This window comes from Clinocottus analis, unplaced genomic scaffold, assembly GCF_023055335.1.
Source record: "Clinocottus analis isolate CAN_PGR_092001 unplaced genomic scaffold, fCliAna1.0.p SCAF_28, whole genome shotgun sequence".
NCBI lineage: Eukaryota > Metazoa > Chordata > Actinopteri > Perciformes > Cottidae > Clinocottus > Clinocottus analis.
In genome coordinates this window covers 2832713-2851468 of record NW_027176020.1, presented here as the reverse complement: position 1 = coordinate 2851468, position 18756 = coordinate 2832713, and the positions used below count along the sequence as shown (strand labels likewise).

The 18756-nt window shown below is 49.0% G+C and overlaps 1 protein-coding gene across 3 annotated transcripts in view; it reads left to right on the top strand.

Moving 5' to 3' along the window:
- Nucleotides 1-18756, top strand: part of ralgps2 (Ral GEF with PH domain and SH3 binding motif 2) — a 65634-nt gene that overhangs the window by 17819 nt on the left and 29059 nt on the right. For 2 of the 3 annotated variants that reach the window (XM_068592845.1, XM_068592846.1), the window contains exons 2-9: nt 360-467; nt 2324-2454; nt 2568-2675; nt 3791-3841; nt 11840-11923; nt 14904-14993; nt 15091-15183; nt 16435-16561. In XM_068592845.1, the coding sequence (XP_068448946.1) occupies nt 2395-2454; nt 2568-2675; nt 3791-3841; nt 11840-11923; nt 14904-14993; nt 15091-15183; nt 16435-16561 (613 nt within the window). In that variant the 5' untranslated portion in view covers nt 360-467; nt 2324-2394. Of the gene's footprint in view, nt 1-359; nt 468-2323; nt 2455-2567; nt 2676-3790; nt 3842-11839; nt 11924-14903; nt 14994-15090; nt 15184-16434; nt 16562-18756 lie in introns of those variants that run through there. The other variant, XM_068592847.1, reaches the window with a different exon arrangement.

Genomic DNA, 18756 nt, shown 5'->3' with positions numbered 1-18756 from the left:
AATGTAATACTTCTGGAGCACGAGGCCGCATTGCTGGGGAGAACCAGAACTGAGAGGCGCCGGCCGCCAGAACCTGCTGCCGTAAAATTTGCCATTTTCTAAATAGACTCTGGTGCTCGGGAAACACGACTGTTCTTGCCCATGGAGATCCTTGTACTGACTTTCCACAACTAGCTTTTGGCATTGAAGTTAAGATTTCTACAAAATCAGATCAGCCACGGGGGCTCTTTCTCCTTTTTTTCTTTTCTTTTTGGGCAATGTTCATTCCTAATGTGTGCGTGGGTTTTTATGTTTTTTTGTGCGTGCTCATGTTCAGAAGAATCATTCTGCCTCCTTCTGTTGTCCTCACTGTCACACAGAAAGCAGCAGCAGCCAGAAGAAGACGGGACTCTCGAGACAAAGACGGCAACGCAGAACAACCGGCTAACCTCTCCTGCGACGCGATGCGCGTCTGACACGCGCGACTGGTGAGTTCGGCCTCGCCTTTTTCTTTTTTTTTTTGCAAGGGCGGCTTGTTTTTCTTTTATATACTCGGAGGTGCGGCGGCAGCACGGACCGGTTTGTGTGCCCGCGGGCTTGAATACTGTCTTTTTTTATAACTAATTTTAGCATGTTGACGCATTGCTTATTGTGATGCAGATGCACAGGAGTGGAGGTGGAAGCCAAGCAAACCAAATGTGATGCAATCATCGCAGCCTTTACAAACTAGTCAAAACCCTGTCGTGTGTGTGTTGTGACCGCAAACAAGACTCCATAGTGGTGTCATGACCCAGGAGACAAGACACACACACACACACACACACACACACACACACTGACTCTGGCTTGTGAATACAGACTGTTCTATCGCTTCCTGTGTAGTCGTCCAATCAGAAGGAGGGAAGTTGTTGTGATGTAGTGGTGTTAGCGTGCAGCTTTAGCCGAGTGCAACTGAGGAAGGCAGCTAATGACTTTTAAGGCACCGGCCTGTTTCAGCCTTGAGGCAGCCAAAAAGACTGTCACACACACACACACACACACACACACACACACACACACACACACACACACACTTGCTCTCTCACAGAGCCCGGCATTGTCAAGTACACAAGTGGACGTCTTCGCTCGCTTTCAGTATTCTGGGCGACTTCTTATTTTTTCGTTACTGTCTCTCCGTGTGCCTTTTCGGCAAAGAAAAGGCTCTGAGGTGGGTTTTTTTCCGGTCATGAGGCAGCTAAGAACGTTCTGAAAAATGTGATCCTAATGGGAAATCATTCACAGTTTGAAATTTCATCTGCGAAGGATGTAGACACGGAGCCTCCAGTCTTGACAGTCACGCCGCATAAAATCATCTGAAATGACCTCGTCGGGTTTTTCCATCACTCCACATAATCACAGGTGGTTTTTGGAATAGTAGAAACGGGAGTGTGTGAATCGTCTTGCTTGTCTTTTATTAGAAGCCATAAGTGATAATTAGACAATACAAATGCATTTTTTTTTGCAACATTTAGATTTCTCTCCTGCTAAAACTACTCTGGTGTTTCATAGTTTGAAAAAGAGAGTCACAATGTTAAAGGTTGGATTTAATCACCACTCAACAAAAGAAACAAACCGTTGCTTGTTACAGCTTAGAAAAACCTGTTTTACAGTTGCTCACTTTCTTTTACCAAAGGTCAGAGTACACATCGGGCTGCAACGCGACATACTTCAGACACCAAACAAAAATCAATATCCGTTCAAGTGTTGCCGACGAGAACTTCAAAGCCACCAGACTCCATTGATTTAAAAAACAGAAATGTTAGCTCACACAACAAGGAAGTTGCCGGTGTACCGCTGCCTCGATTTGGTCCGCTTGCTTGTGTAATTGTCCCACCAGGCAAGCAGGTAGACCAACAACTCCTTGTGTTCTGCGCGATAAAGCTGCTGTTTCTGTCAACAGAGTCTCGTGGCTTTCAAGAGTGTACAGATGGACGGCTTTAGGTCCCTGACATCACGGTGAAGACGTGTCTGAAGGACGTTCCTCTGTATAAATCCAGCCGGCTCCTGTCGGCCGTAAGCCGTTTAGTGTTGCGGCTCGAAACCGACAGCTGCTTTCTCCAAAACCCTCCTTTCACAGGAGATCTCTTCCTAACGTTCGGCCTAAGCTCCTTCTGGCCTCAGACGGTGAAAGTCTGCCACCCACTGATGTGTCTGCCATCGCAAATGTCCTCACTGACATTCCTGAAGTTGAATTCGGGTTCAGTCGTCGACTTGGTGGTCTGCAATAATGAGATGAGGCTGCAGGTGGTGCTGCTGCTGCAAGCTTATATATAAACTCACCGTGACCTATTGTGTGTGTTTTCAGAGGGCCGGGCGGGCTTTGCTGCAGCTGAGGATGATGAATGGTCTCGTGCACTAGAGCTAGATGGTGTGGGAATGATGGACCTCCCCAATGGCCAATCAATCATCACCACCACCGCTGCCACACTCTCCGAGGTAAAGGCCACAGGTCTCACCGGACCTCCACACACTGCTTTGGCCAAATTCACCAAACGCACCGCCATCCTTCTTCTTTCCTTACAATGCAACCGTGTGTGTGTGTTTTCTAGAAGAGCAGCAGCGCCGAGTCGCTCAGCGATAAGGGCTCTTCGGACCCGAAGAAGAGTTTTGACGCCGTCGTGTTCGACGTGCTGAAGGTCACTCCCGAAGAATATGCAGTGAGTGAAGTTTGTGTCCGCCTGAAAGTGTTTGTGCTTACTGAACATTTTGTGTGTGTGTTTTTTTTTTTTTTTTTTTTTTTTTCAAACGCGATGTGCTGACTTGAGACGAGGAGGAGACCGGGATGATGGAGGAGGAAATGGGGTCAGAGTTTGGATCAGTAATAATTGATGACGTTTGGCAGTGCCAAGCCGGCGCTGATGGATTTCATCTGGCTTCAGCCGCACAAACTTTTTCCATGGCCGACGATGAACAAACCGACGTCACATCACATTTTTAGCCTTTCCCTTGTTGTGAGGAATGACGTAGCTCAGGAATGTCCAGCCCAAATTGAGACAAGACTTTTTAGAAAGGGTTTAGACCGAGACCCAGGACTCTGCGACACGCTTACACTGAAGCACAGGCACTGAAAAGACACCATACACACACACATACTGTATGTGTGTGTGTACCAGGATAAATGTCCTAATAAAATAATCCAACAGCAATGCAGAGAGGACCTCTATATGTGGGAGTCTGCCCTCGCTTCCTCTGAGCGTTCACAGTTCTGACGTTAACAAAAATCAATCTGGCACTTTTGTGTTCGTAGTCCTGCGGTTGTTGTGGCCTCGACCCGTCTTTTTAAAAACAGTCCTGAGTCCTGTTAGTCTGAGGCCGAGCAGAAATGTGGTCGAGACCTTCAAGACCGGCCTGGAGCACTACAGCACAGTACAACATTTTATCAAATAAAAGCATCTTCCTCGTCATGTCTGGAGTCTTGTCCAGGTGGTCTGCACCGTTTCGACCACAAGAGGGCGCTCTTTATCTTTCTAACTGTAGCATCTTCATGAAACATGTCCCATGCTGTATGAAGTTATATAAAGGTCAATCGATCAGTCACGAGCACCTGCTCCAGAGGACATCGCCTCTCCAGCACACAGTGTTTTAATTTAATCGTTTCAACTTCATTTCGGTTGACTGCGATTGAGACCATGAATGATTCTTCCAGTACACGATAGTGTAGCTTGACAGCTGCAGCGAGGTGTTTTTGAGATGTTTCTTTAATAGAATGGTGTCCTTAATCAGAACTAAGTAAAAAAAAAAAAAGTCTGAACTGTTGTTTTGTCTCCTCCAGGGTCAGATTACGCTCATGGACGCTCCGGTGTTCCAAGCCATCCAGCCGGAGGTGAGCTGCTCCCAGACCTTTTAACCTTCGTAGTAACGCGTCATAACATGTGACTCAACTCAGAGTGCAAATGTTTCCTCTTCATTTTGTCTTTTTTTCCAACTTTATCCTTTGCAAAATGTTCTTTTCTGTCACTCAAGTCCGACCAGAACCGTAAATTTGTCATCTTGGATTTAATCGGATTATCATCCGATGACGAACACAGGTTGAACGAAGCTCCTCCTCATGGCTCTGCTCGTTAGAGATGTGAGGCGTCAGTACAGTCGCTAACTTCGGCTGCAAGCTTCATGCATTGTGGTTGCACAATTCTCAGGACGCCAACGAACATATTCCGTCTAGTTTTCATTAACAGAATTACCGCCGGTGTCGACAGCTTTGCGTTTGTCGTTTTTAGTTCAAGCAGCTGTGATCAGAGCCCCCCCTCCTCCTTCCAAGGCACCCTGACACTCATCATAGTGATGCAGATGAAACGGGGGCATCTGGGTCCCACCCGGTCCGTCGCCTCAGAGACATGCGGCGTTAATCTTTTTCCTCTTCTGGGCTCGTCGGGCCGTCATGGATAACCTGTGTTTAAGGTTGGCAACACACAGACCACATCCCAGTGTGTGGTGCGCTCCGGTCCGACTCCTGCTTCTGCACATGTGCACCACTTGTCAGAACACACACACGTGGTTATCGTTCCCCCCGGTCCCGCGTTTTCATTTGATTTTTAGATGTCGTCGTGCGGCGCGACCTTTCCGGGGGTTCTTTTTAAATAGCCGGTTGTGGCCGAGTAGTGGAAATAACTTCCTCGTTCTCCTGCTGTTTCGTCGCTCTGGGAGCCGGCGCTGACGTCTTCTTCACTGCACCGAGCGAGGTTCACACGGCAGGCTTCGCGGAGGCCAACATGCTCCCGTGGCTCAGCGTCTGGTTTGACTGACTGGCCGGCTGAGTGGGTTTTATAAGCCTATTGAAAATGTGTCCCTGCCTTTCGGTCCAGTGTAGCAATTTTGGAGAGTTGAAAGGGTCAGGTGCACGGGGGACAGCGGCTCACTTATTGCTTTAAGATGGTGAGATCTTTTTGGAGAGACTTGTAGGGATCGGAGGGGAGCAAGAGCCGGGAAGGAGTCCTGGTCTTTAAGGAGGAGGGCTGACAAGGAGATGAAGGCTGCAGTCTGCAGGGAGAGTGACCCGACAGCGGACCGGAGAGGCTTTTCCTGCTCTCACGGTGCTTTTGTCTCGCAGCACCGGCTGAAAAAAAAGAAAAGAAAAAAGAAGCACAGCAGCGATGACCGAACTAGAAACTCAGCTAAAGTTTCCACTGCTGTCAGTCTCCTCACAGACACATAATGGGAAAAGCAGGTGTGTGTGTGTGTGTGTGTGTGTGTGCCTGCTGCTTCACTCGGCTCGCTGCCTGAATAGGAAAATATTAAATAACTCTGTAGAATCTGTTGAGTTGTGCAATAATGTCTTTACCGACGTGCAGCCCGTTTATGCACTCTTTAAACGCCATGTTACAGCACTGACATCTACATGTAATAATGTAAAGTACTGGACGTAATCGGGGTGAAAGGACATGTGAAGTGTTGTCGTTGCGAGTGGAAAGAAGACGAATAGCGTCGTTTTTTCCACGATAATTCATGTTTGTTGACATCGTCGAGAGGGAACAGTTCACGATCGCACCTTCAGCTTCACACATACCGGACTCTGACGGGACCAGATGTTCTTCAGAAGGATTTTTTTTTTTTTTTTTTTCGAGTTGACAATTTCTGATGTTTGTTTTTTGGTGTTTTTGTGCATGATAACGCACTCGAGACGACTCAAACTTTCCACCGCTCCCGTTCCAAGTGTTCCTGCTGGTCTGCGGCGGCTGCTCAGATCTTCAAAATGTTTTCTGTCAATCTCCCCCACCCCCACCACCAGCACCACCTCCTTGACAACAGTGTTGCTGTAGAAACACAGCCCGCCTGCTCTCTCTCCAGTCTTATCGCTGCAAATCATTTCCTCTGCACGGTTTCAATTTTCTGCACCAGCGGTCCGTCCCGCTGGAGCCGCTCCAACGTTCCCGCCGTTGCCCTAAATTCCACAATAACTGCACCGACTGCGTGAAACAGGTTAAATGGCCATAAACCACCTGTGTCTCGGCCTGTGTGTTAATATTTTACCCCCCCCCCCCCCCCCACACACACACACACTCTCTCCATAAACGCATCATAAACAGTCTTCACATAATCTGCTCGCGTTTGACCGACCGTCCAAGCGCTTATTTGCGCGTCGGTTGTTTACGACGTTGCGAAAAACACGAGTACGTGACCCACAAACGGACGTTCTGGCGCGTGAAAGGTGTAAAAGTTTCCCCACGAACAGGACGGCGGTAGAACCTCGTTAGCTCGAGCGTGGAGCAGATGTACGGGGAAGGCCCGAGCCAAGCCCTCCGCTGGACGAGGGAGAAAAGATACTGTCCCTCATAATGGCAATAAATCCTCCTTTTTTTCTTTTATAGCACTGGCGAGAGAGGCCAGTGTTTCTCAAGAACTCTTCTTTTTATTATCCGAAAGGCCTCGAGAAAGCCGTTTTTTCTTTACGGAGGCCCAGACGTTGAGCGCATGCCACGGTGACACAGCAGACAGCACCGAGCCTAAACACATCTGCTGCTGATGATATGTTAAGTGACAGCTCAGTAAGGCTTTTGCCATGCGTGAGGGTTGCTGTAATCCACTTCCCACACAAGCGTAAATGGACCCACGTCAGCACGGCGCTCGCTCGTCTGTGAAACCCCCACCACCCCCCCCCCCCCAAAAAAAAGATGGCCCCGCGAGTGTAATTGATGAGAACACCAGAAGTCATGTTTTCATGGTGAAATAATCTATAGCAGAGAGCAGACCGACGCAGAATCTACAACCCTCCGCTGAATTGCCGGCATGTTTTTTGGCCGTTTTTTTTTTTAAAGCGAAACTTCCATTTAAAATAACAAGATGGATCACAGACGGGGGAGGGGAGAGGATGCAAGGGACATGTAGCTAAATCTTTTTTTCTCATCTTAATTTACGAGGAAAGGGATTCCTAAAGGGCTGAAGCATCGGTGCGTTTTTGACTTTTTTTATCCAGAGTGAACTGGATCCGATTGCTCGCTATACAGTCTGGACAGATCGGCGGATAAGAGAAATGTAAATAGACTGTAGCAAAGAAGCCGACCTAGACACTGTGACATCACCGACTGGTTTGTAGACTGCGGTTTTGAAGCCTTGAGTTTGGCGTTTAGGCCGTCGCCATCTTGTTTTTTCTTTTTGGAGTAGAGACGTTCTGCCTGTTTTCAAGTACTGATCTGATACCAGTTCTTTCAAAACCAAACAAAAAAATTAAACTGGTCATAATTCCCTCCCTAATATTGAGGTTTTCTACATTGCCGTGACACTTCTCCTTCCTGGTGGTCACGAGAGAGAATGCAGCTTTAACGCATGAAGCATAGACTTCTATACAACCAGAGTCGTCTCCCCCCTGGCGGTCAGGAGAGAGAATGCAGCTTTAAGGCACCTCACCTTTCAAACCCAGAGGTTGCCGCATGCGAGTAAGTGAAAAAAGGGGCAACGTCGGGACTTTTCCTGCCGCCATCTCTCCGTTTCCCTCCCAGTGTACCGTTTCTAACGTCATAATCAGACCTGCGGTGATGATCTGCAGCTGAATGTTTGTCTAAGTTCAAAATGAAATGGGAGACTGAGAGGAAAAGAGGGATTGAGAGATGAGGGTCCGGGGGAGCCTTTTTTGTGTGTGTGTTTTTAACAGTCATGACAACAGCCAAATTTGCAATTTAGTGGCTTTGGCCCGTGGAGCTCCAGCTCTCAGGGAGCGGCTATCAGGTTGCATTTTACGTAGCGCCGAGTAGCATGTCAGTTCCTCTCATGTCTGAGAACCCGGCGTAGAAACACTCTGAACAGATTGAAGGTCTCATGTGAGACGGGAGTTGGAGGCAGGTAACGTTTCACACCCTCTGGCCTGGTCTCGCCTGCAGGCTTAATGCTTTCCAGCACACACACACACACACATACATGCAACGTTTGCTCAATATATTGTGTTTTCTGTGAAGCTGTGTGTGCAGGACTCGAGTCGCAGTTGTCCGCCCGGCCCTGTAATCTGCACATGTTGTTTTCTGGTGGAGTGGATTTGGAACAATAATTTCTCCACAACAACCGCAGTGGGGAATCCCACCCACACTCCGGCCTGTCAGCGTGACGGTCAGCACACATTCATCATGCTGAAAGGAGGCGGAGGACAGGAATGCTTTGGCTGTAGAGGCGGACTCCAAAAAAAAACCACAGGGACAGATTTTTCCTGGTCAAAGAGCATTAAAAAAAAAAAAAAAACACATCAAAGTGTAGCTGGCGAAACGCAACTTGACGTGAAGGAAAATTTCGTTGTCCGGTTGTGTTCTCGAGGATAAATGAACGTTGAGATTCGGTTGAAATCCTCTCCTCCTCAAAGCATCGGTCCAAAACCAGCGGAGGTCTCCATCAAAAACTCATGTAATGGTATATCTCTGCCCCACCGTTACAGCGAGCGTTTTAGTGATGTTTTTACAGGCGTCTCGGCTTTCTCACGAGCCGTGAACGACGGCCTCCACCGCCATCAGAACCGTCACGTAGGATGCATGCGCTCACGAGCGCCTGGAAAAGTCATTCTTTCCACTGTGTGTGTGTGTGTGTGTGTGTGTGTGTGTGTGTGTGTGTGCACACAGCAAGGTAATAATGGATGCTGCCGCTGGCTCGACGATGCGGCTGAAACAATAATTCATTTTTCGGCCGTCTTTCCCCCTATTTTTTCTGTTTGGCCTTTGTTTTCTGTTTTGTAAGCATCCACGACGGCAACCAACATGGCCGCCAGAGGAAAAACTACCTTCAGGGCATGTCTTCAAATTTGGCACAGAACTGGACTTAAAGATGAAGCGATTGTATTTAGTGTTCAACGGTCAAGGTCACTGTGAATCGAGCAACCCAAAACTCAAGAATTCAAACTCTAATTGACCAGTTTTGTAACGGAAATTCTGTGTTTAGCCATTTACGCCCTGACTCAAGCTATGTAACATTGACAATGCTGCATTGAAGAAGACCTGAAACTACAGATTGAGACATAAACTCATGTTTACAATGTTTACTGAGGGAATACGTCGAGAGAAGTAGAGTCATTTATATAGACTTCTATACAACCAGAGGAGTCACCCCCTGGTGGTCAGGAGAGAGAATGCAGCTTTAACAAATGACGTGTAAACTTCTATACAACCATAATTGAACTTTCCAGATCCTCGTGCTGTTAGTAAGCAGGTAGAATACAGTAGAAAGTGGCCCACACCACAACATGGACTTAAAGAGTTTATTTAGTCTTACAATGGGCGCTAAAACCACGCGGTTTAAGTGTTAAAGTGTCTTTTCTAGACACCAGACATTTCAATCCCGTTAACGGTTTCAATGCACTATATAAAGGTCGCTAACCCCTTGACAACATGCACATGCCCATATTTCTGATTGAAGTGGCTTTAAAAGGTTTTATTACAATTTTACACAAACGTCTAACAAGATAAAGCGATGAAATCATGACATTTTGCTTGCTCGCAGAGGCAAATGACTCTAGGTGATGCTCCAGTTCAGTTAATACCAGAACCGGAAGACCAGTGATGCATTTTGCAGAACATGGCCATCGGTTTCGGGTTCCTCTCGTCTCGCCGCTCGTCCAGATCAGCAACAGACATAACTCTGCAGATTCTTCTCCCCTGGCTGTATTTGTACGTGTTCCTGTCATCCTCCAGATCTCTCTACAGATCTCATCTCTTCTCCTGGCAACCCTCACCCCCCCGTTCGTCTTTTTTCCAGCCCCCGTGGCCTCTCCCTAATATCCCCCTTGGATTGCCGCACTTCAGTTTTTCCATGAACAATGCAGACAGAGAACAAAAGGCATCGCATGAGGTCATGGCAATTTGTGGCTTCGCTGCAGCTGCTGGTCTGATTCAGCCCCCGTGCCGTCGTTTCATGTCACGCTCCTCATGATGTGGTCGTAAAAAAAAAAAAGTGGACGGGGAGATATTTGGATTTAGGTAAAGTTTGGGTGTGGAATGCTTGTTTCATAATGTGATTTTTATTGTGTTTGAAAATGTTTTTACCGCACCGGTTGTTGTTTACTGTTGGCGTCGAGGCCGTCGGCCTCTAGCAGCCCCGCAGGACCGATGCCGACGCTCCCCCAGACCTGGCATGTGGAAATGAAGCGCTTGGCGGCGGCGTTTAAAACCTCCCCTCCTCACCAGAGCTGTCTCGTCAAGGCCGTCCTCCAAAGACCTCAACTGTGTTTTAAAGTGTGGAGGGGGAAAAGGAAAAGAAGACCGTTAAGGCAAAAACAAAGGATGTTAAATCCTAATCGTTTCTGGAGAGGCTGCGGATCTCTTCCCCCGGCCGCTTCGAGCGCACACCAGGCCTCGGGGAGGAGGGGGGGGGAATATTACGCAATTGGCGTTGATGAGGGCGGACGGTGTCGGTTGTTAAAACGTTGTCTCGGTGAGACGATGCGCCCGCCTCTGAGGGTGCCCCGGCCTACCTGGGTGGTCACACACACACACACACACACACACACACACACACACCTCTCTCACCGGACTGTGGAACGTCTTTGTGTACCGGAGTCGTCCTCACCCAAAATTGGATGATTGACGCGACGGGCAGGATGTGCAAAGGCCAGCGCTTATTTAAGAAAGGAGAGGCGTGTAAATAAACGGCGAGCTCTCCTCCGGTGAGACGGGCCAGCGGCTCCTAAGCGCCGGTCGGATTTACCTCCGGTCATGTGACGGGGACGCTCCACACGGGAGATGCTGTCTTCGACAATGTTGTCTTTTCAAGTCTTACCCGTAGCCCTCCTCTCTCTTAGTTTTTCCTCTCCTCGTTTCCTCAACCCTGACTCAGCCGACTCCGGCCTCGAGACGCCGCCTCGCCCACGCATGAATGTGTACTTTCTTCCCCTCTGCTGCACATCTGTATTAGATATGTTGCTTGTCTTTTGGCCTCCACAGACTCTCATGTCTCCTCTTTAGCGAGGAGCCGTCCAGGTCGGGGATGTTGTTGCTTTCAGACGAGTCGGCCTGATTCAGCTGTTCGTCCCGTGGCCCAAGTCGGCAGGGATCGAGAGGAGCGCTTGCTCAACATTTTCCCCGCTGCTACGTCAGCGTCCCTGGCCTCCGGACAGCCCGCACAGGGTCCAAAAGGGGAAGGGTCTGGGTTCCCCCCCCTTTTTTTTTTTTTTTTGCAGCGTTTGTGTGGTCTCGGTCTTCACCTCATCACTGAGGACGGCAGCGGAGGCCAAACCGAGTCCAGCCGGCCGCTCTGGGAAAAGAAACGTCCCACGCCCCTTTTTTATCTTTTCACAACGCGTGTAATAAAGTTACAGCTTCTTTCACAGCTGCAGCCGCTTTTTTTTAAAAAGACTAATATTAAAAGAACGATTCATTGACTTAGATGATCAATAGGAAATGTTATACTGGGAGAATTTCCCAGTGACCCTGATTGCGGAGGCTGGCAGCGAGTCGTAGAAAGAAAGCACACCGCTCTCAAGGAAACGAGTGACGTGCACTGCGGGAAAGTTACCGTTTAATTCACTTTACCAGTTTTCATAATCCTTTTGATGCCAAAATTGTAATGATGAAATAATGTAATCAGTTGCTTTGCCCTGTGTTAATCAATATTGAGTTTTGGGCTTCATACCGAGGCGAAGCGTGTTGCTGCGGCGTAACTTCACCGTTTTTGATTTTGCACTCATCCATCACCTGGCTCAGCCTCTCTCTGGCTCTCGTCCTCCACCTCTTTCTTTCTTTCCTCCTCGTCTACTTTTTTTCCTTATCATGTCATCCTCTCCTGTTCCCATTTCCTGACCTCTAACATGACTGTTTTGTACATTCAGTGAAATGCTGACGAGTGTGCGTAAACACACACATATATTTATTTTTTGGCTCAGTTTCTAACGTCAGCTCCTCCCCTCGTCTGTTTCCAGGAGCTGTCGAGCTGCGGCTGGAACAAGAAGGAGAAGCACAGCTCCGCCCCAAATGTCGTGGCCTTCACCCGCAGGTTCAACCAGGTGAGGCCTCTCATTCGGGTTCGTCTTCAGGTCTCACCCACAGGGGAGGGGGGGGGAGAAACAGTCCCCGCTGCAATGCTCAGGATTTATGAGCCGTGGTCATTTAGGAATGGAGAAGTTACAGCTCCTCTTTCCATCGTGTCCTCTGCCTCCGTCCTGCGAGCTCTAAATCATCACCCTCGCTCCCTCAGCTGCGGCGTTTTGTATTTTTTTTCTTCTGGAGGCGCTGCTGGTCGTGGCAGCGCCTGCATATATCTCCAGGTCTCCTCGTCATAAATAGTCCCCGGGTCCGCTGACAGAAAGGTGTTTGTTTTTGTCCTTGGCGCTCGTTAAGTTATTAACGCGCTCCTGCATGTTGGTGCAGCATGCGTGGAGACGTATTCCCAACGCATGCCGGCGTGCGTGCTGCCGCCCCCCCCCCCCCCTCTTCCAGTGCCCCGTGACATCAGCAGCAGGAAGTTGTGGGTAATGATGTAAGGGGGGCAGCCATGCCCTTTAATCCCCCTCCCAGTGTTATTGCCAGGCTCCCTTTTTAAGACCCACTTCACTGCCCTCCAGGATAAATATGAGAGGATCCAACAAGAATGTGTTGCTGTGGAAACTTCGGCATGTATCGCAGATCCCAAACGGTGATTCAAGATGTTAGCTGCACACATTTCGGCCGCTGCGAGCCAAGTAAAATGAGCTTTCTTCTTTTAGGAGGGGGTGGGGATGATGGGACTTGGGATTGGGAGGGCAGAGAGTCCCAGAAAGCTCTTGAGCGCCGAGCCAAAGCCATATTCCTCTTCCTTGGGTCCCGGTTTGTTGGCACGGCGCTCCGGGAGCCAATGGAGCAGAAGAGAACTGGCCGGCAGAGAATAACTCTGAGCCCATTGTGATCAACGCATAGTAATTCAGTCTTATTGGGTTCTGTGCAGCAGCTTGGAACACGGTAGCCCAAAAAAAGTAAATGTTTTCCTTATTTTCTGGAATCATTACATCAATATTGGAGAATTACTGGTTTCATTTGATTATGAGCAAATGGGAACAGACACTTGCTCACCAGAAGGTAGAAGCTGCAGAGTGGATCATAGTGGTGTGAAATATTTAGTTTATTTACACATTTCTGGGTGTAGCAGCACCCTCCAGATAGGAGGGTTGACGTAGTTAGTGTGGCGTCCCCTCATTGGTTTGTGGACTGCTGTTTCGAGGCATCAAGATTGGCTGTATAGAAGTCTAAGCAAAAGGTGCCAGCGGAGTCGCCCCCTGGTGGTCAGGAGAGAGAATGCAGCTTCAACACATGAAGCATAGACTTCTATACAACCAGAGGACTGTACATTTTAGTTCTCCCATTGAACAAGTGTCGGGCCATTAGGGGTCAGATCAAGTCTCCATCATCTTTGACCTGATCTTCACCTCCCTCAGCCTGTATAATGGTTTGATCCACAGCTCTGAGACTTGAACTGTCTGCTTCCGCTTAATTTATGATTATTGAAGTTCTGGGGCCTCGCAGCTCCATCTGGAGGCCTCGATGCGCTCGTAAAAGCGGGGCCCCCGAAAAGACATCGTCTTCTGCTTCAAGACACAAAATGAGATCTGTAAAGACGAAGAAAAAACCCTAAACCACCTCGCTCAGTGGAACATACCGGACACGCCCGGCGCTGCCATTCAGAGCGACATCATCGCTCTTTGCCCGTCTTTTGGGGGTCGACGAGGTCACAGGATGCAGAGGGTTCGGACGCTCACGCTCCGTCCAGGATGACCTATCAAGTTAGACCGGCGAGGAAACTAAATGTGAAGCCGCCGCTTGTTTTTAGCACGTTTTACAGTCAATGGAAGCTCCCGTCCGCAGTAAGCCGACGCTGGAAGGAGGATGTGAGGTTTTATTCCTGCTTCTTCACCTGGCGGCCCACTCCCGAAGGAAAGAGATGCAAATGAAAGCAGAAGCCAGTGGATGTTGGAGTTCACCTCATCCATGTTTCTCCATTTCCACCACTCTCTCGTCTCGTTTACACTCCATCGTGAAATGGCTCTGTTTACTGTTACCTAGATTGTGTGTCCACATGTGTTTTATAGGCGAAGACAGAGGGTGAGTAGTCGGGGGGTGAATCATCTCTTCACTCTTGAAGCTCCTCACTTCTCTCCTGCAACAAAAACAAGTCTAGAGGCCGTTTTCCATGAAAAAAAACGGCCAGCTGAAGGCTCAAATTATGTGCACGTCAAGAATGCAGTAAAAAAAAAAAAAAGCACACACACTTAATTTATCGACGCGCACGAGAAGCACACCTCGTGTTCTGCGGCTCGAAGTGGGAAGGGAAGTTCGCCGCGCCGGCAAAGTCCATTAATCAAGAGCGCGTTAAAAAGTCCAGCAGGAGAGACGACCGGGCGGGAACGGGAAGAAAAGGGAAAAGCTCGAGATGGTCAAGTCTGCCCCGCAACGACCTTATCCCGACACGATGTGCAGACATCTGTGAAGCGGACTTCCCCTCCCCCTCGTCCCTCTCCTTTTTTTTTTTCCTCTTTCCATTCCCCCGTCTCTCCCCAGAGCTTTACCGCTGATTGATTCACTGACTTGTCTCTCTGTTTGTGTGTGTGTGTAAGTGTAATCAGAACTTTGGCTAACCAGCATTTTCCCGCCGAAGAGACAAATTTCCGACGTCGCTCTCCGCCTGGCCGAGTGCTCGCGAACACACTCTTCCTTTCCCGGTTGACATATTAGGAGTTATGGCGTATATTTGTTGTGGAGTCTGTCGTATTTTCCTCCGAGGAGCTTGTTTTTCCTTAATAACTAGTTCCTAATCGACTCTAATGGAGCGTTTCCCGCGACTTGCGGCGCTCTGTGTGGGTTTTCTACCCGGCGTTGTCATGTCTGCGGGCTCTGGGCCTTCCTTCTATGCCCACACCTGAAAGTTTTGCGTCATCAGTGCTGCGGCGCCTCTTGTCAAAGTGTGTGTGAGAGTTGCTCGGCGGCGTAATCTCTTCATTTTCCTTTTTTCTCTAGACAAGTTTCTGGGTGGTACGAGAGATCCTCCACGCGCAGACGTTGAAGATCAGAGCCGAGGTGCTGAGTCTGTACATCCGCACTGCCAAGGTACACAACACGCGCACGCTGTCGTTCTATCTGGATGAACGTTCGCCTCGTAAACCCCAACAACCTAACCCTTTTTAAAAAAAATGTTCTTTCACAGAAACTGTGTGACATGAACAACCTCCACGCGGTCATGGCCGTGGTGTCGTCGCTGCAGAGCGCCCCCATCTTCAGGCTGACCAAGACGTGGGCGGTGAGTTTATTTACAGTTCTTTTTTTTTTGAAGGCGAGTCCGGTTTTGTTTGTTGAGACGAGAAACCGCGGATGTCGCGAAAGATCTGCACCAAAACACGGCAACGCGTAAACAAAGGCGGATCAAAAACTAGCACGACACGATAAAGGGCGTCGAGGTCAGGAGGGAATAAATAAACCAAGCGGCACGGATCAGAGGAGACAGAGAGGAGGTCGCAGGAGAACTTAAGAGGGTCACCAAATAAATAAGCCGAGTTCTTTTCCCATCGTCTCATTATTTGAAACGATTATCTGCAGTTCACACGAGCTAGCCGTAAGCTATTCATGCACAGGAGAGCAGATTTAGAACATCTTCAATAGACCGTCTTCACGCAGGAAACTATGCGTCTGTATCCATTTAAAAAATAATAAAAAAAAGCCCGTGTGAGGGATTACCGATCTGTTTCAGGCTCCTGATGGAAGACGGAGAGCTTACATAAGGGCATGATGATGCTCTGATGTAATGGTGGAAATTTCTCCGCAGAAAAAAAAAAACACCACAGGAGATTCTTTTAGCCAGTCAGCAAAATGCTGTTGCTGGCGAGGACACCGCTCACCTGCTTCTTAGAGGACAGAAGGACACACACAAGCGCACACAGGCGCACACTGTTTTGATCCCTGGGGATGTCATTAGTACTTTCTGCTATCGTTACAACCCTTAAAGTTCCCGTTGTCAGCAGATCTGATGCTTTACCACACAGGCTTTCCTCCTCTGCAGCTCCACATGCGTCGCTCACACAGACGCACAAAACGCACAAGCGTGCACTCGGTCCAGCTCTACGCTCCTGGCACTGTGGCCAGTTCATTAAAACAAGCAGCAAGCGAGAAGAATGTGTCTTTTTCTTTTCATTTTTATTCTGCACAACGCAACTGCATTTTATTCTGACCTTGACAACTGAAAATCATGTTCATTATTTGGAAAGGTTACAGGACCGACTGGGCAACGGGCCCCTTAAAATGAGTGTTTCTAGTTTTGTCGCAGGGTCCCTCGACCGTCAACTAGCCAGCAGCCGGCCCTCACGGTCAAATAAAATCTCTTTTTCTTGTTGCCGCTGGTGTGCATCAGTCTACACTTACGAGGAAGTGCAGCAGAAGGCGTCTTGACTCGCGTTGCATCTCTTCCTGTGCTTGTTAAATAGTTTATCTCTGATGCTTTTTTATCTTCACGCTCCCCCCCTTTTTTTTTTCCCCCTCTTCTCTCTCTGCGTCACAGTTGCTGAGTCGCAAGGACAGGACGACGTTCGACCGGCTCGACTACCTGATGTCCAAAGAAGACAACTACAAACGCCTGAGGGACTTCATAAGCAGCCAGAGCATGGTCTCCTGCATCCCATACCTAGGTAACCACACGCACACACACACACACACACACACACAAACTGTACACAACGTGGTCTTTTTGGAGGATGCAATAAAAATTCCATACTCTGCTTCTTAATCTTTATGGGCTGTTTACGGGCCAGCGGCTAATCTCTGGACAAACGGTCCGGGTTTTTACTAAACGAGCTGTCTCTGCACGCTTGTCCGTGTGCCATTATCTCATGGATTATTCAGTGCCACGGTCATCAGTCAGTCGCGATTTATTGTCTGTTCCTCCGTCCTCTCGGAGGCCGCTGTGGAAACAAGACGCTCATTGAAAGAGGTACTCAGTCTATCTGGTCTTTAGTTTTCCTGGCTTCTCATCTCGTTCTCTTGCTTCTGGAAGTAGCGTAACATAAATGCGCTGCACATCTCAAAACAAGCGAAGGAGGGGGGGGGGGGACATATGTACATAAACCTAGTGAATCTGTGTTTCTGATGAGGAACTGAAGCAGTTATCGACGCTCTCTTCAGAATCCATTGCAAAATACCTGTAATTTTACCTTCTGCTAACAGATCGAGTACCTCATATGAGCCCCACTTCAAAAAAAAAACGAGCCATCCTTTTCCTTCTTTGGCTCCTCACTTGACATCAGAGGAATTCCTGATGATTTTTGCAAGGAGAACTCGCACCGCGATGCCAAAGTGTGCGTTTGTTTGTTTGTGTGTGTGGTTTTATTGCTGTACTGTTTGTTCTTGTTTTGACTTGATGATGACTCTCATGTGCTCCGCTGCCACGGCCGGTTCCCTCACCGTCGGGCTCGTCTCGTAGCTGCTGCTGTTTGTGTGTGTGTGTGTGTGTGTGTGGCTGTTAGCGACACTTTAAACTGTTCCTTTTCCTCGCCACGCTCCATCACAGAAGTCTGGAAGCAACGACAGACCGGGAGGTAAATGCAAAAGCCTCGTGCTGGGAAACGGCACACATGTGCCAGTTCAACTGTACTGTGTGTGTGTGTGAGAGCAAGGAAGACTTTCCGTCTCTGTGATGTGTGACGAGTCGTCCTTCGTCTCCTCTCGTGACGCGCTTGGCCGTGTGATGTGTCACCGGCTGCTGGCTATCCTCGGCGGGGGGCGTGGCCGAGTTGGCAGCCGGGAGAAAATCGCCAGCGCTCTCTCGCCCTCGTCATAAATAGACTCTTCCCCTCGAGTGTGGTCGCACGTGTTTACATCTCTTAAAAGGCAGCTCGAGCCCCAAACCACAGCGGAGAGGCTTGAATTACCGCGCACGGTTTTTTATAAGTGCTAAATACGCCGCAGGAGGCTTCACGTGGAACAAGTGTGTTTGTGTATTTGACTTCGCCTTTTGTGACTTCCCATCACGCTTTGGCATCTTTGCAGGTGTGATGCTTATCTCTGGTGAGAAAAGAGCGCTGTGTGTCGGCTCTGTAGTCGCCGAGCTTTGGGTTTTTTTCCACAGTGCTAACTTTGTGCTAAACTGTGTGTGTGTGTGTGTGTGTGTGTCTGCATGAACTCTGACCTGCTATTAGGCTTGGCAGACACAGGCCCCCTCCTGTCTGCGCTCACCACAGGCCCAGCTTGTTAAATGTTCAGATGAGCTGGTTCCTGTTCGCCGGCCAATCACGCGAGGACAAAGAGCCCACAGTAGCTGTATGGCTCCACTGTGACAAAAAACGCACACACTGCTTTTCACCTCTCCGCCGGCTGCCACGTAAGCGAAGGCGGCCCAACCGCGCCGCCGTCGGTGTGCACGCCGGGTATGTCCCGCGCCTCTGGGTTTTGATCACGTAGTTTCATTAAAAGAGGAAGAGAAAACGCGGTTTTCCCAGAAATACTCGACCCGAAAAAACGTCCATTCACAGAAAATCAGAAAGACTGAGGAAACCATGATGAATTGAAGTGAATGAGGGCCCAGGTGTCTTCCATGACTATACAAACGCGCAGCACTTAGTGGCCACGCAGCTGTCGGTGGAGCCACATTATGTGTGAGTGGAGTAATCAACGGAGTGGAAAAGCACCGGCGTGAAGGTGTCGGGTCAGAGGACACGGCCAACCGAGGGGTTTTCCTTTTTCCCCCCGTTGGTCCCGTTGGGAGATCGTCCAGGCAGCCAGGGTCCGGTCTGGGCCTGGACTCTTGGACCGCCGGGGGCGAACCGGTGTTTTAGATGGCTGACGATAGAGCAAACACGCCAGTTTTGTCACCTCATTGACTGCGAGT